The following is a 12,595-nucleotide window of genomic DNA, read 5'->3' as shown; positions in this document are numbered from 1 at the left end:
ACTGTAGAGGGAAATTGATGTTTCTGGTCATCTGGCCAAGACCCTTCATCTTGACTTAGTTCTTCCTTTAGTTTGTATTTTGCACCAGATTCCAGCATGTGACCTTCTCACTCTTCTTTGAAAACTAAACAAGGATTGCATTCTGTGCACTTGTATAAGATGGGTGTTTAACTCCCGACATATCACACTTCCAACAGTATGGCCATCGTGTACTAATGCATTGCCGCTTTGGTCCTCATTTTTTTTGTGTGACTAGATATCTCATTTGGGAGTTGAACTCATGCTTTTCTGACTTGGAGGTAGGAGTATGGATGAATGAGTCACAGTTGAGAAAATAAATGAAGTTGTGTTAGATCATTTGAAATTCTCTGCCAAAGAACTGACACATAATAATTCTCTATCATTGTATAATTTGTTTTACATTTTTAAAAATCTTCTTTCTTGTGCTTGCCTTAGACAACACAGCTGGAATCTTATCTAAAAGGAACGGCTACAGTCGCAGGCAATTGGAGCTCTATTTCCTTCCAGTTGTGATCTCAGACAGTGGTTACCCTACACAAAGCAGCACAAATACTTTGACAATCCGAGTCTGCGGATGCGATGTGGATGGTACAATCTTATCCTGTAACGTAGAAGCAATCTTTCTGCCAGTGGGCTTGAGCACAGAGGCACTGATAGCAATCTTGCTTTGCATTATTATACTTCTTGGTGAGTCTAACACTGCAACATGGTTCAATGGGCTTTCGTGACACTTAAATGGGTGAACAATCACCAATAAAGCTTAGTGAGTTAAAATGAAAATGCCATTCGACATTATAGTTCATTGATTTCTTGATGGCTGTAACTTCATAAATCACACGTACATCCAGAAATTGAAAGAAGAGCCAATATCTCTCATTCAAAAGCAAATTAGTGGTAAACTGAATTTACAAAAATGAAGAGAGGAAATACTAGATATACTCAGAACAAAGAAGCCAATACAGCAATTCCTAAAATTCTATCAATTCGAAATGTTAGAACATTTATAACAATTCTAATTATAAGACATGTGAGCAGAATTAGGCCACTTGGCCCGTTGAGTCCACTCTGCCATTTGATCACAGTTTGTTTATTTTCCCTCTCAACGACAATTCTCCTGCTTTCTCCCTTTAAACTTTGATGCCCTTACTAATTAAGAAACTATCAACCTCCATTTGAAATATACCCATTTACTTAGCCTCCAGCTGTCTGTGGCAGTCGATTCCATAGATTCCATAGAAATTCCTCATCTCATTTCTAAAGAGATGACCTTCTATTCTGAGGCTGTGCCATGACATATGATGCTCAGTTGAAGCCACATTTTAATAGGTTTGTTAGCACTTCAGGTCTCAGATTTAAATTTAACCAGCTTTTTTTATATTTTAGTGATCATTTTAATCTTAACCTTAATTGATATAGCTAAGATGTGTATTATTAATTACACATAGTTCTGTAGTAGAGTGACAAATGACAAGTGGAAATTCAAGTTGCTAATTTTCCTCTACTCCAGAGAAAACTGCTTGTATTTTTATCAGGGTAAAAATTTAATTTTATTTCTGATTTGTCCAAAAGTGTTTGTAAGGATGTATACTATACTGAATGAAGCTTTTTTTTCATGTCCTGAGTGCCCTAGACTTTTAAAACAGTATGTTGACTAAGTAAATAAGAGGACCACAGACTATTAGGCTGCTTCTTGTCACTGGTAATTTTTAACAGCAAAAAAATCAAGCAGATGGAGAAAATGAAGTAGCATCTGTGGAGACAATAAGATGGTCAATGTTATTGACTGAGCTGAGACCCTGTATCAGGATTGGGCAGTTTATTATCTGCTTTAGTCTCCAGCCACTGCAATCTAGCCAGACATTGGCTATTCACTTACTAATTGATCACAAAGATTATTGACTGAATATGCAGAATTCAGAGTTTACATTCAGTGATGAAGTTTTTGGAAAATTTATCTTAAACCAACCTTATTGAAAAATCCTTTGAAAATTGCATAATAACCTCTAATGCACAAAATGGGTCAATAATGATAAAAACTGACTCCTGTGGGTTTATCATCCCCACTCATGCCAAGATGCAAAGAGCCAAACTAACCCCCGATGAGAGTTTTCCTTGTCTAGTTAACAGTAATAAGCATTTCCTTGACAACTTGATCTGGCCACTGTGTTTCACTCTTCCTGCAACTATTTTTACCCATGGAAGGGAAAAGGTGGAGAGAAGCCTATTGTTGATTGTGAGCTCTAAGCTAATGCAAGACTAACAATTGCTGTTGTAATCACTCTCCACACATTCGTTCCCCCACCTTCAGTATCTGGGTTTTGATTTTGACTGGTAAATGAAAACTCTGAGATTATGTTTGCAAGCAAAGTGAAATTGTTCCATTCTAAGGTTCTTCTGCAAAGAAACAGTTATTGTAAAAAGGAAAAGCTAGAGTAGGGGTTTAACATATCAAATATCTAGATAATTAAAAATGCTGATTTTCAAACAATGATTTTAATGGTAATTCTATCTTGAAATTAAATATTAATTGTTCCAAGTTTAAATGCCTTAGAACGTTTTCTTTGGAATTGCCAAGACAAGAAAATACCAAGAAGGCTCTTCTTTCAGTGGTGGAAAACATTTGAAACAACCATAATATGTCCCTTACCTCTCTGAACAGGGAATTTCAGTGATAACTTTCAGCCACCAGTTCTCCACTCAAACACAATTTCACTCACACTTGGGGATCTTTGATGAACTCAGCCCTGACAGAATCTGAAGTAATGGACTGTCAAAACTTAATTCAGGCCATCAATGCAGCTGAGGGTCACAGGAAGGGTTCCTTACTTTGTTATATTAAAAGATATCTACTATAACATTTCCCAAAGTGGTGATATGTGCAGTGGGGAGAAATGAATAGAACAGATGATTTTGCAGAGAGTGGCATTAAATTTTCAACAGAGTACTCATTGGTAGATTATGAGAAGTGAATATTCTGTTTTTGGAATGCAACGTGCTTCCCTTGGTGGAATTATGAGTGGCCCAATGGGCAAGACATAAAGGGCCCATGTCTCTTTGCAGAGAGGACAATAAATAGGATATACTTATGATAATTAAGAGAGGTAATAGAGGAACTTCGTGGAAAATCATACTTCACCCAGGACATGGTTGTGTTTTGGATCACACTGCTTAATAAGATGGTGGAGACAAGACTCCTTATACCTGTACAAAAGAGACGGGTAGCACCTAAACCCGAAAGTGACCAATATTCTCAAGGTAGGTTTGTAAGAGATGTCCGGGAGGGTTAAACTAGTTTGGCAGGGGTGTGGGTACCAGATGAAGGGACTCAATATAGAACAGATAGTAAAAAAGCTTTGATAGCGTGCAGTCATGGCTGTCAGGGAAGGCATGGAGTATAAGAAACAAGGTGGATGATCTTGTTACATTATAACAGATTGTCTGGCATGATGTTCTGGCCATCACTGAATCATGGCTAAAGGATGGTTGTAGTTGGGAACTGAATGTCCACGATTACACATTGTATCAGAGGGATAGGAAGGTAGGCAGGGGGTGTGGCATGGCTCTGTTGGTAAACAATGGCAACAAATCAGTAGAAAGACATGACATAGGATCGGAAGATGTTGAGTCATTGTGAGTTCAGTTCGGAAACTGCAAGGGTAAAAGGACCCTGATGGCAATTATATTCAGGTCCCCTAACAGTAGCTTGGATGTGGACTATATATTACAACAGGAAATAGAAAAGGCGTGTCAAAAGGGCAATGTTATGATAGTCATGGGAAATCGTAACAGGCAGGTTGATTGGGAAAATCATGTTGGTAATGGATCTCAAGGGAGTGAGTTTCATGAATGCCTATGAGATGGCTTTTTAGAGCAGTTTGTTATTGAGCCTACTGGAGGATCAGTTATACTGGATTGGGTGTTATGACATGAACCAGAGGCAATTAGGGAGCTTAAGGTAAAAGAGTCCTTCGGAGCCAGTGATCACAATACAACTGAGTACAACTTGAAATTTGATGGGGAGAAAGTAAAGTCTGATGTAGCAGTATTTCAGCAGAGTAAAGGTATGGGAGAGGAGTTTCCAAAGTAAATTGGGAGGAGCTGCTGGCAGACATGACAGCAGAGCAGCAATGGCATGTGTTTCTGTGAAAAAGGTGCAGGACAGAGGTATTCCAAAAATGAAGAAATACTCAAATGGTACAATGGTGGCTGACAAGGGAAGTCAAAGCTAATGTAAAAACAAAAGAGACGGCATACAACAAAGCAACAATTATCAGGAAGATAGAGGATTGGGAAGTTTTAAAAAAACATACTGAGAGCAACTAAAAGAATAATTAGAAGGGAAAACATGAAATATGAAAGCAAACTAGCAAATAATATCAAAGTGGATAATAGAAGTTTTTTCAAGTATGCAAAAAAATAAAAGAGAGATAAAAGTAGATATAGGACTGCTAGAAAATGGGGCGGGAGAAATAATAACAGGGGCAAGGAGATGATAGATGAACTAAATGAGTATTTTGCATCAGTTTTCACTGCAGAAGACACTAGCAGTGTGCCTGATGTTGTAGTGTGTGGAGGAAGAGAAGTGAGTGCAGTTACTATTACTAGAGAAAAAGTGCTCAAAAAGCTGAAAGATTTAAGGATACATAAGTCACCTAGACCAGAAAAAAATGCACCCTAGGGTTCTGAAAGTGGTAGCAGTGGAGCCTGTGGAGGCATTAGCAATGATCTTTGAAAAATCATTGGATCCTGGCATGGTGGCAGAGGACTGGAAAATTGAAAATGTCACTCCACTCTTTAAGAAAGGAGGAAGGCAGCAGAAAATAAATTATAGACCACTTAGCCTGACCTTAGTGGTTAGGAAGATGTTGGATTTAATTGTTAAGGCTGAGGTTGTGGAGTACTTGCTGACACAGGACAATATAGGACAAAGTCAGCATGGTTTCATTAAGGGAAATTCTTGCCTGACAAACCTGTTGGAATTCTTTGAGGAGATTACAAATAGGATAGATAAAGATATTGCAGTGGATGTTGTATATTTGGATTTTCAGAAGGCCTTTGACAAGGTGCCACACATGAGGCTGCTTACCAAGTTAAGAGCCCATGGTATGACAAGAAAGTTACTAACATGGTTAGAGCATTGGCTGATCGGTAGGAGGCAGTGAGTGGGAATAAAAGGATCCTTGTCTGGTTGGGAGCCAGTGACTAGTGGTGTTCCGCAGGGGTCGGTGTTGGGACCACTTCTTTTTATATTGAATATCAATGATTTAGATGATGGAATAGATGGCTTTGCTGCCAAGTTTGCAGATGATACAAAGATTGGGAGGAGCAGGTAGCGTTGAGGAAACAGGTAGGCTGCAGAAGCACTTGAATGGTCAAGAATGTGGTGAAATACAATGTTGGAAAACACATGGTCATGCACTTTGGTAATAGAAATAAATGTGCACACAACCCTCTGTATGTGGAGAATGCTCTCTTCAGAACCCTTTAAAATTTTTATGCTCTCTCCTTAAACCTACACCCTCTAGTTTTAAACTTCCCTGCCCTGGGAGACAAATCCTGACTATCTACCCTATCTATGCTGATCATAATTTTTGGTAAGCTCTACAAGGTTATCCATAGGCCTCCTATGCTCCAGTGAGAATTAATACAGCCTATCCATTCTCCTTTTATATCTGCAGCCTTCCATTCCAGGCAATATTCAAGTGATTCTCCCCTATACTTCTACTATTGCTACCACATTCTTCCTGTGACATGGTGCAATACAACAGAATGAGTTGTACACAGTGCAGTTACAGTAAAATTAATATTTAGTATGACTGTGCCCATATTTTATACTTATTGTCATGGACTGTGAAGCAAAAATACCAAATACTGTTTTCATTATCCTATCTGCTTGAGTTGCTACTGTCAGAAAGCTCTGTTTGTCAACTAATAGTGCTCCTAAAATTTCTGCTATTTACTCTATTTGTCCCAACTGAATCTAACCTTATTTCACAAAGTGCGTTGTCTGGATTTAATGCAATCTGCCACCGTTCTGCTCAGATTCCTTGCTGATCTATGTCCCACTGTATCCTTTAAACACCCATCTTCATTATCTTGGTTGGTTTTAGCTTTTCATTTGCAGTCAGACTGCACAAAATGTTTCTTTCTCTGCTCTAAGTTTCTGTGATTCCAAGATTGCTTTAAATTCCTAAAAACTTGAGGAAGCCAGGCAGTTATGTTAGAGCATGGGGCCCCATTAGATTGGTATAGTAGAGTAGTTGGGAAGAAATCATTGAGGAAGACTGAAGCATCTAGCATTACCCCCAGAAGTTTTTTTGGATAAATTCTGTGAAAGGTAATGGGTTGGCTATTTGACCACTATATCACCCCACCTCTTTTTTGGAACCAATAGCTAATATGTTTCAAAATATTTAAACTTTGATAAGAATACTAATAAAGAAAATTATCCATTATTCTATAAGCTAAGTGTGTGATATAGTGATGTGTGCAAGAGGACAAATTTCTCTCCCACCCCGTTCAGTAATTGTTTTTGGTCAGGGATTTCATTTCAGGAAAAATTATTTATTCTTACCTTAATTCCCAATATATCAATTCAGACCTTAACTGATAAGTGTTAGGTTGCAAGTTAATACATTAACTTACCAAGTTAAGAGCCCATGGTATGACAAGAAAGTTACTAACATGGTTAGAGCATTGGCTGATCGGTAGGAGGCAGTGAGTGGGAATAAAAGGATCCTTGTCTGGTTGGGAGCCAGTGACTAGTGGTGTTCCGCAGGGGTCGGTGTTGGGACCACTTCTTTTTATATTGAATATCAATGATTTAGATGATGGAATAGATGGCTTTGCTGCCAAGTTTGCAGATGATACAAAGATTGGGAGGAGCAGGTAGCGTTGAGGAAACAGGTAGGCTGCAGAAGCACTTGAATGGTCAAGAATGTGGTGAAATACAATGTTGGAAAACACATGGTCATGCACTTTGGTAATAGAAATAAATGTGCACACAACCCTCTGTATGTGGAGAATGCTCTCTTCAGAACCCTTTAAAATTTTTATGCTCTCTCCTTAAACCTACACCCTCTAGTTTTAAACTTCCCTGCCCTGGGAGACAAATCCTGACTATCTACCCTATCTATGCTGATCATAATTTTTGGTAAGCTCTACAAGGTTATCCATAGGCCTCCTATGCTCCAGTGAGAATTAATACAGCCTATCCATTCTCCTTTTATATCTGCAGCCTTCCATTCCAGGCAATATTCAAGTGATTCTCCCCTATACTTCTACTATTGCTACCACATTCTTCCTGTGACATGGTGCAATACAACAGAATGAGTTGTACACAGTGCAGTTACAGTAAAATTAATATTTAGTATGACTGTGCCCATATTTTATACTTATTGTCATGGACTGTGAAGCAAAAATACCAAATACTGTTTTCATTATCCTATCTGCTTGAGTTGCTACTGTCAGAAAGCTCTGTTTGTCAACTAATAGTGCTCCTAAAATTTCTGCTATTTACTCTATTTGTCCCAACTGAATCTAACCTTATTTCACAAAGTGCGTTGTCTGGATTTAATGCAATCTGCCACCGTTCTGCTCAGATTCCTTGCTGATCTATGTCCCACTGTATCCTTTAAACACCCATCTTCATTATCTTGGTTGGTTTTAGCTTTTCATTTGCAGTCAGACTGCACAAAATGTTTCTTTCTCTGCTCTAAGTTTCTGTGATTCCAAGATTGCTTTAAATTCCTAAAAACTTGAGGAAGCCAGGCAGTTATGTTAGAGCATGGGGCCCCATTAGATTGGTATAGTAGAGTAGTTGGGAAGAAATCATTGAGGAAGACTGAAGCATCTAGCATTACCCCCAGAAGTTTTTTTGGATAAATTCTGTGAAAGGTAATGGGTTGGCTATTTGACCACTATATCACCCCACCTCTTTTTTGGAACCAATAGCTAATATGTTTCAAAATATTTAAACTTTGATAAGAATACTAATAAAGAAAATTATCCATTATTCTATAAGCTAAGTGTGTGATATAGTGATGTGTGCAAGAGGACAAATTTCTCTCCCACCCCGTTCAGTAATTGTTTTTGGTCAGGGATTTCATTTCAGGAAAAATTATTTATTCTTACCTTAATTCCCAATATATCAATTCAGACCTTAACTGATAAGTGTTAGGTTGCAAGTTAATACATTAATTATAATTTTTTTCAATCTTCGCCATGCAGCTGATTTTTTATGCTTTTCATTTAGAAGAAATGTATTTTAAACTTCTTATAATTTTGTTTAGTTATTGTCGTGCTGTTTGTGGCATTAAGAAGACAAAGGAAGAAAGAAATCTGCATGACATCGAAGGAGGATATCAGAGACAATGTAATCAGTTATGATGATGAAGGAGGTGGAGAAGAGGACACCCAAGCTTTTGACATTAGCACACTAAGGAAACCTGACTTAATTGAAGATATACAGCTACGAAGAGATGTAATGCCTGAGACCCGCCATCCACATCGTCAGACCATAATCGTGAAAAACAGCACAAACATCAGAGACTTCATCGACCAGCGATTGCGAGAGAACGACGCAGATCTCAGTGCACCTCCTTATGATTCACTGGTTACATACGCTTACGAAGGGAACTGCTCATTGGCTGAGTCACTCAGCTCTTTGGAATCAGTTAATGCAGATATGGATCAGGATTATGATTACCTCACCAACTGGGGACCACGGTTTAAAATACTGGCAGACCTTTATGGAGCAGAGAAAACCAACAGTCGATAAATAGTAAAAAGCAACAGTAAATACGCGGTTTGGTAAATTTAAGGACAAATGAGTTTTGTCTCTTTTTTTTGGTTATGGCTGCCATTGTTATTTGCTATGTCAACTATTGTTTTACTGTGAAATAGTCTTATTAGGTACCACAAAGATATGATTGTGAGATTATTGTGACATTGTGAAATTGGAGAGAGGCAGGCTCAAGCAGTTTCTTTGACATAATTGGCCATACAGTTGTAACTGCTAAAGAAATCAAAGCTGCAGTTTTTTGTTCTGCAATCTCCACTAAAGTGCCTCAATGAACTTTGAACACTGCAGATCTTTATGCTCTCCAGAAAGAGTGCAAGTTTTTATTATACAGCTAAAAGGTGTTCTTAAGTTGAATTAAAAGACACTTCAATAAAAGAACCAACAGCATAAATGTAGGTGTTTGTACTGATGATAGTGATTGCTGATTTGCCTAACTCTTCTAAAAATTAAGCAGCCCTGAGTACTAACGGCCAACCCTGGATGCTTGGCAGCTATAACACTGTACTGGTTATTAGATCATACCAATTCTGTTTTCTATTTGTGCTGCTGATTGTGCCACAATTGTTGCGAGCATTCAGATAAAGAGCCTTCACTTTCGTCTCTTTATTATCTCTCCCTGCTCGAGCTATAGCTGGAGACACAGTCCTATGCTCATATACTCAAACACTTCCTCAGATACTCTGATTACCAATTATCATCTTGCCTTACGCTTTCTCAATAACTTTCTAAATTTATTTTTTTTCTGAAACATCCAAATACTTAAATAATAACCTTATCTATCTCCAATTCACTGGCCCCAACAATTTGTGAAACCTGTCCTGATGGAATGGTTCCTTATTTCTTGAGTACTAAAGCCAGCGCCCCATGAATTGAAACCGTTCATTTGCAGACCAGTCCTTGAGAAATCTGGAAGAATTTCTACGTTTCTTTTGATTAGTGCTACGGGATCTGGGTCGGCAGACATGGCTCTAGTTTCAAGTCATGTTTGAAATATTTCAACAACATGGTGGCATCAAGTTTGAAGTGAAAACTGGCATTGTGAAAAAAAGTAAGTGACTACTAAATGATTTTACCAGCACCAACCCTAAATCCTCACCATTCCCCCCTCCCAACCATCCCTGACCTTTGGGTTTGCTGCTGTACCGATTCAGTGACTGGGAATTATTTGATCTAGATCACAATGTATTTGTGAGGAGTGTGCACATTCTTCCTGTCACTTTATTGGTTTTTTTGGGCAGTCTGGTTTCCTCCTACACCTCAACGATGTGCTAGGGCTGCTGGAAATTACCCATGGTGTAGTTGGAGGGGTGGGGGGGGGGAAGGAAATTCACGAGGAATTGATAAGCTTGTGAGAGAGAACAGGTAATGAGGAAATAATTAGCAGAATTGAACTGATGGTGAATGCTCTGAAAACCAGCCCAAATTCAATGGCCCCTTTCTACATTATGAGGTGATATGATGCAATATAAGAATAAGATATGAGATCACTAGTAAATCCCTGGAAAATGCGGATCACTTTCCATATCTTGTGAGCTAACTCACTTCAAAGGCAGAAATTTGTCAAAACTTTCTGTGCTCCTCCCACATCTCGTGACTTGAGAAAAATTGGTTGAAAACTAGAACCTCCAACAATACTACATTAATGATCTATTGAGTAACAGAGATTCCCTTTCCTACTTTGAAGACATGGAGACTCTATATTTAAGCACAAGAGAAGCTTCACCAGAATTATCTTCACAAAATCCCCCAAATTTATTGTCAGGAAAGGTGAACTAATGGCAATGTCTTCTCCCAGGCCAGTACGGAAGCTCTTGTCTTGCTCAAATAGCTTCAGTCAAAGGATGACATATTTACACATGTGACACCAGGCACCCAAAACAAATACTTAATTGTGAGCTCTGTCAGGGCAAGCAAATATCAGAGGACAGAGAAAATGCCATCAACTTTGACTTGTAAAAATGCAACAACCATGTGAAATTTTGAAAATCACTGACACTTGATTGAAGAATATCAACTGTTTTGACTTTTTGATAAGACTTCTGAAATTCATAACTACATCATGTCGAAAGATAAGAACAGAGTTGTGCAGTAACTGCACTACCTCCAACCTCTTTTCCAACTGTCACTGTCCTCAGATATGGAAATTATTAAAGTCATTCCACTGTTGTGAGGTGGAAATTAAGGAATTGCCTATCTAATTGCAATGTAAATGCACCTACACCATAGAGAGTTCATCACTAGAAGCAAAGTATAAAGTTCAAAACAAAATTATTATCAAAATGGATTGTTTTCTTCCAAGCACAAGCAGTAAATCTAAAAACTATAATAGAATCAATGAAGGACCATTTCCAATAGGGTAGATAAACAACCAATATGCAAAAGGCAACAAACTGTGAAAAGACAAAATATACAAAAGATAATAATAAATGAATGAGAAAAAAATATCAAAAACATGAGATGAAAGTGAAAGTTCCTAAAAGTGACCCCATAGGTTATTGGAAAAGTTCAGTGATGGGAGGTGTGAAGTTGAATGAAGTTATCCCCACTGATTCAGAGCCTGATGGTTGAGGGGTAATAACTCTTCCTGAGGCTCCTGTACCTTTCTGATTGCAACAGTGAAAAGAGAGCATGACCTAAGTGGAGAAAGTCCCTTATGATGGATGTTGATTTTCCTCTGACAGCACTATATGTAGATTTGCTCAATAGAGAGGAGGGATTTACCTATGATGGACTGGTCTGTTTCCATTACTTTCTGTAGGATTTTCCATTCAAGGGAATTTATGTTTCCATACCAGGCTGTGATGCAATTAGTCACAGTTTTCATTCTTCTAAGCACCAGTGAATTCAGACTCAACGTACTTAAATAATTCCTTTTATCGATGTTTATCAAAGTATTAGATGTCATGTTGAACCTTCACAAACTTCTAAGGAAGTAGAGGAGCAGCTGTGCTTGCTTCATAATTGCATTTAGGAACTGGGCCCAGGACAGGTCCTTGGAAATGAAAGCACCATGGAATTTCAAATTGCTGATTCCTCCACCTTTGATCCCCTGATGAGGAATGGCTCGTGGACATCTAGTTTCCACCTCCCGAAGTCAATAATCAGCTCCTTGGTCTGACTAACATTGAGTGAGAGGTGGCACCACTCAGCCAGATTTTCAAGAAGGGTTATCACCAATTTCTAAAGAGAAATTAATGCTGGGCAATATTTTTAAATAGGAAAGACTAATGCAGATCATTATTTATAGATAACTGAATTGAAGAAATTTTCTTTAAAGCCCTGATTGACCCATAGATAAGTTTGTACGGGGGTACAGTGTGGATTTTAACTGAATATCATGTAAAGCACTTATTAATCTTCAGTTGTTAAGCTCCTGAACTAGCATGGATAACCTCAACTCTGAAACTGATTCACAATCTATGGACTCATCTTCAAGGACCGTATATCTCATGTTCTTCATATTATTCATTTATTTATCCATTTATTTAAAGGTTTATTTATTATCATTTGTATTTGAATAGTTTGTCCTTTTCAATGTGTGTAGTTTTTCATAGATTATATTGCAGTTATTTGTTCTATGGTGAATGCCTGCAAGAAATTGAATCTCAAGGTAGTATGTGGTGACTTTGGAAATCAATTTACTTTGAATTTGAACTTTGATATTAGCTGAGCCATCTCCTCCACTGATGAAAGAGATATTTTGGGAAATATTTGGAGACATTTGTATTCAAGCTGTGCATCTCCCCTATTCAAAATTACTCCTAAGCCTGC

The 12,595-nt window shown here is 38.1% G+C and overlaps 1 protein-coding gene across 5 annotated transcripts in view; it reads left to right on the top strand.

Moving 5' to 3' along the window:
- The window catches only part of LOC140713763 (cadherin-12-like), a 421,855-nt gene extending 412,562 nt beyond the window's left edge, over positions 1-9,293 (top strand). For 3 of the 5 annotated variants that reach the window (XM_073024264.1, XM_073024265.1, XM_073024263.1), the window contains exons 11-12: positions 457-708; positions 8,313-9,293. In XM_073024264.1, coding sequence (XP_072880365.1) covers positions 457-708; positions 8,313-8,800 — 740 coding nt within the window. In that variant the 3' untranslated portion in view covers positions 8,801-9,293. The remainder of the gene's footprint in view (positions 1-456; positions 709-8,312) is intronic. The other 2 variants (XM_073024267.1, XM_073024266.1) reach the window with 1 other exon arrangement.
- Positions 9,294-12,595: the final 3,302 nt, after the last annotated feature.

This window comes from Hemitrygon akajei, chromosome 20, assembly GCF_048418815.1.
Source record: "Hemitrygon akajei chromosome 20, sHemAka1.3, whole genome shotgun sequence".
NCBI classification, from domain to species: Eukaryota; Metazoa; Chordata; class Chondrichthyes; order Myliobatiformes; family Dasyatidae; genus Hemitrygon; species Hemitrygon akajei.
The sequence above is the reverse complement of the archived record's forward strand: the minus strand, read 5'-3'. Positions and strand labels throughout refer to the sequence as shown.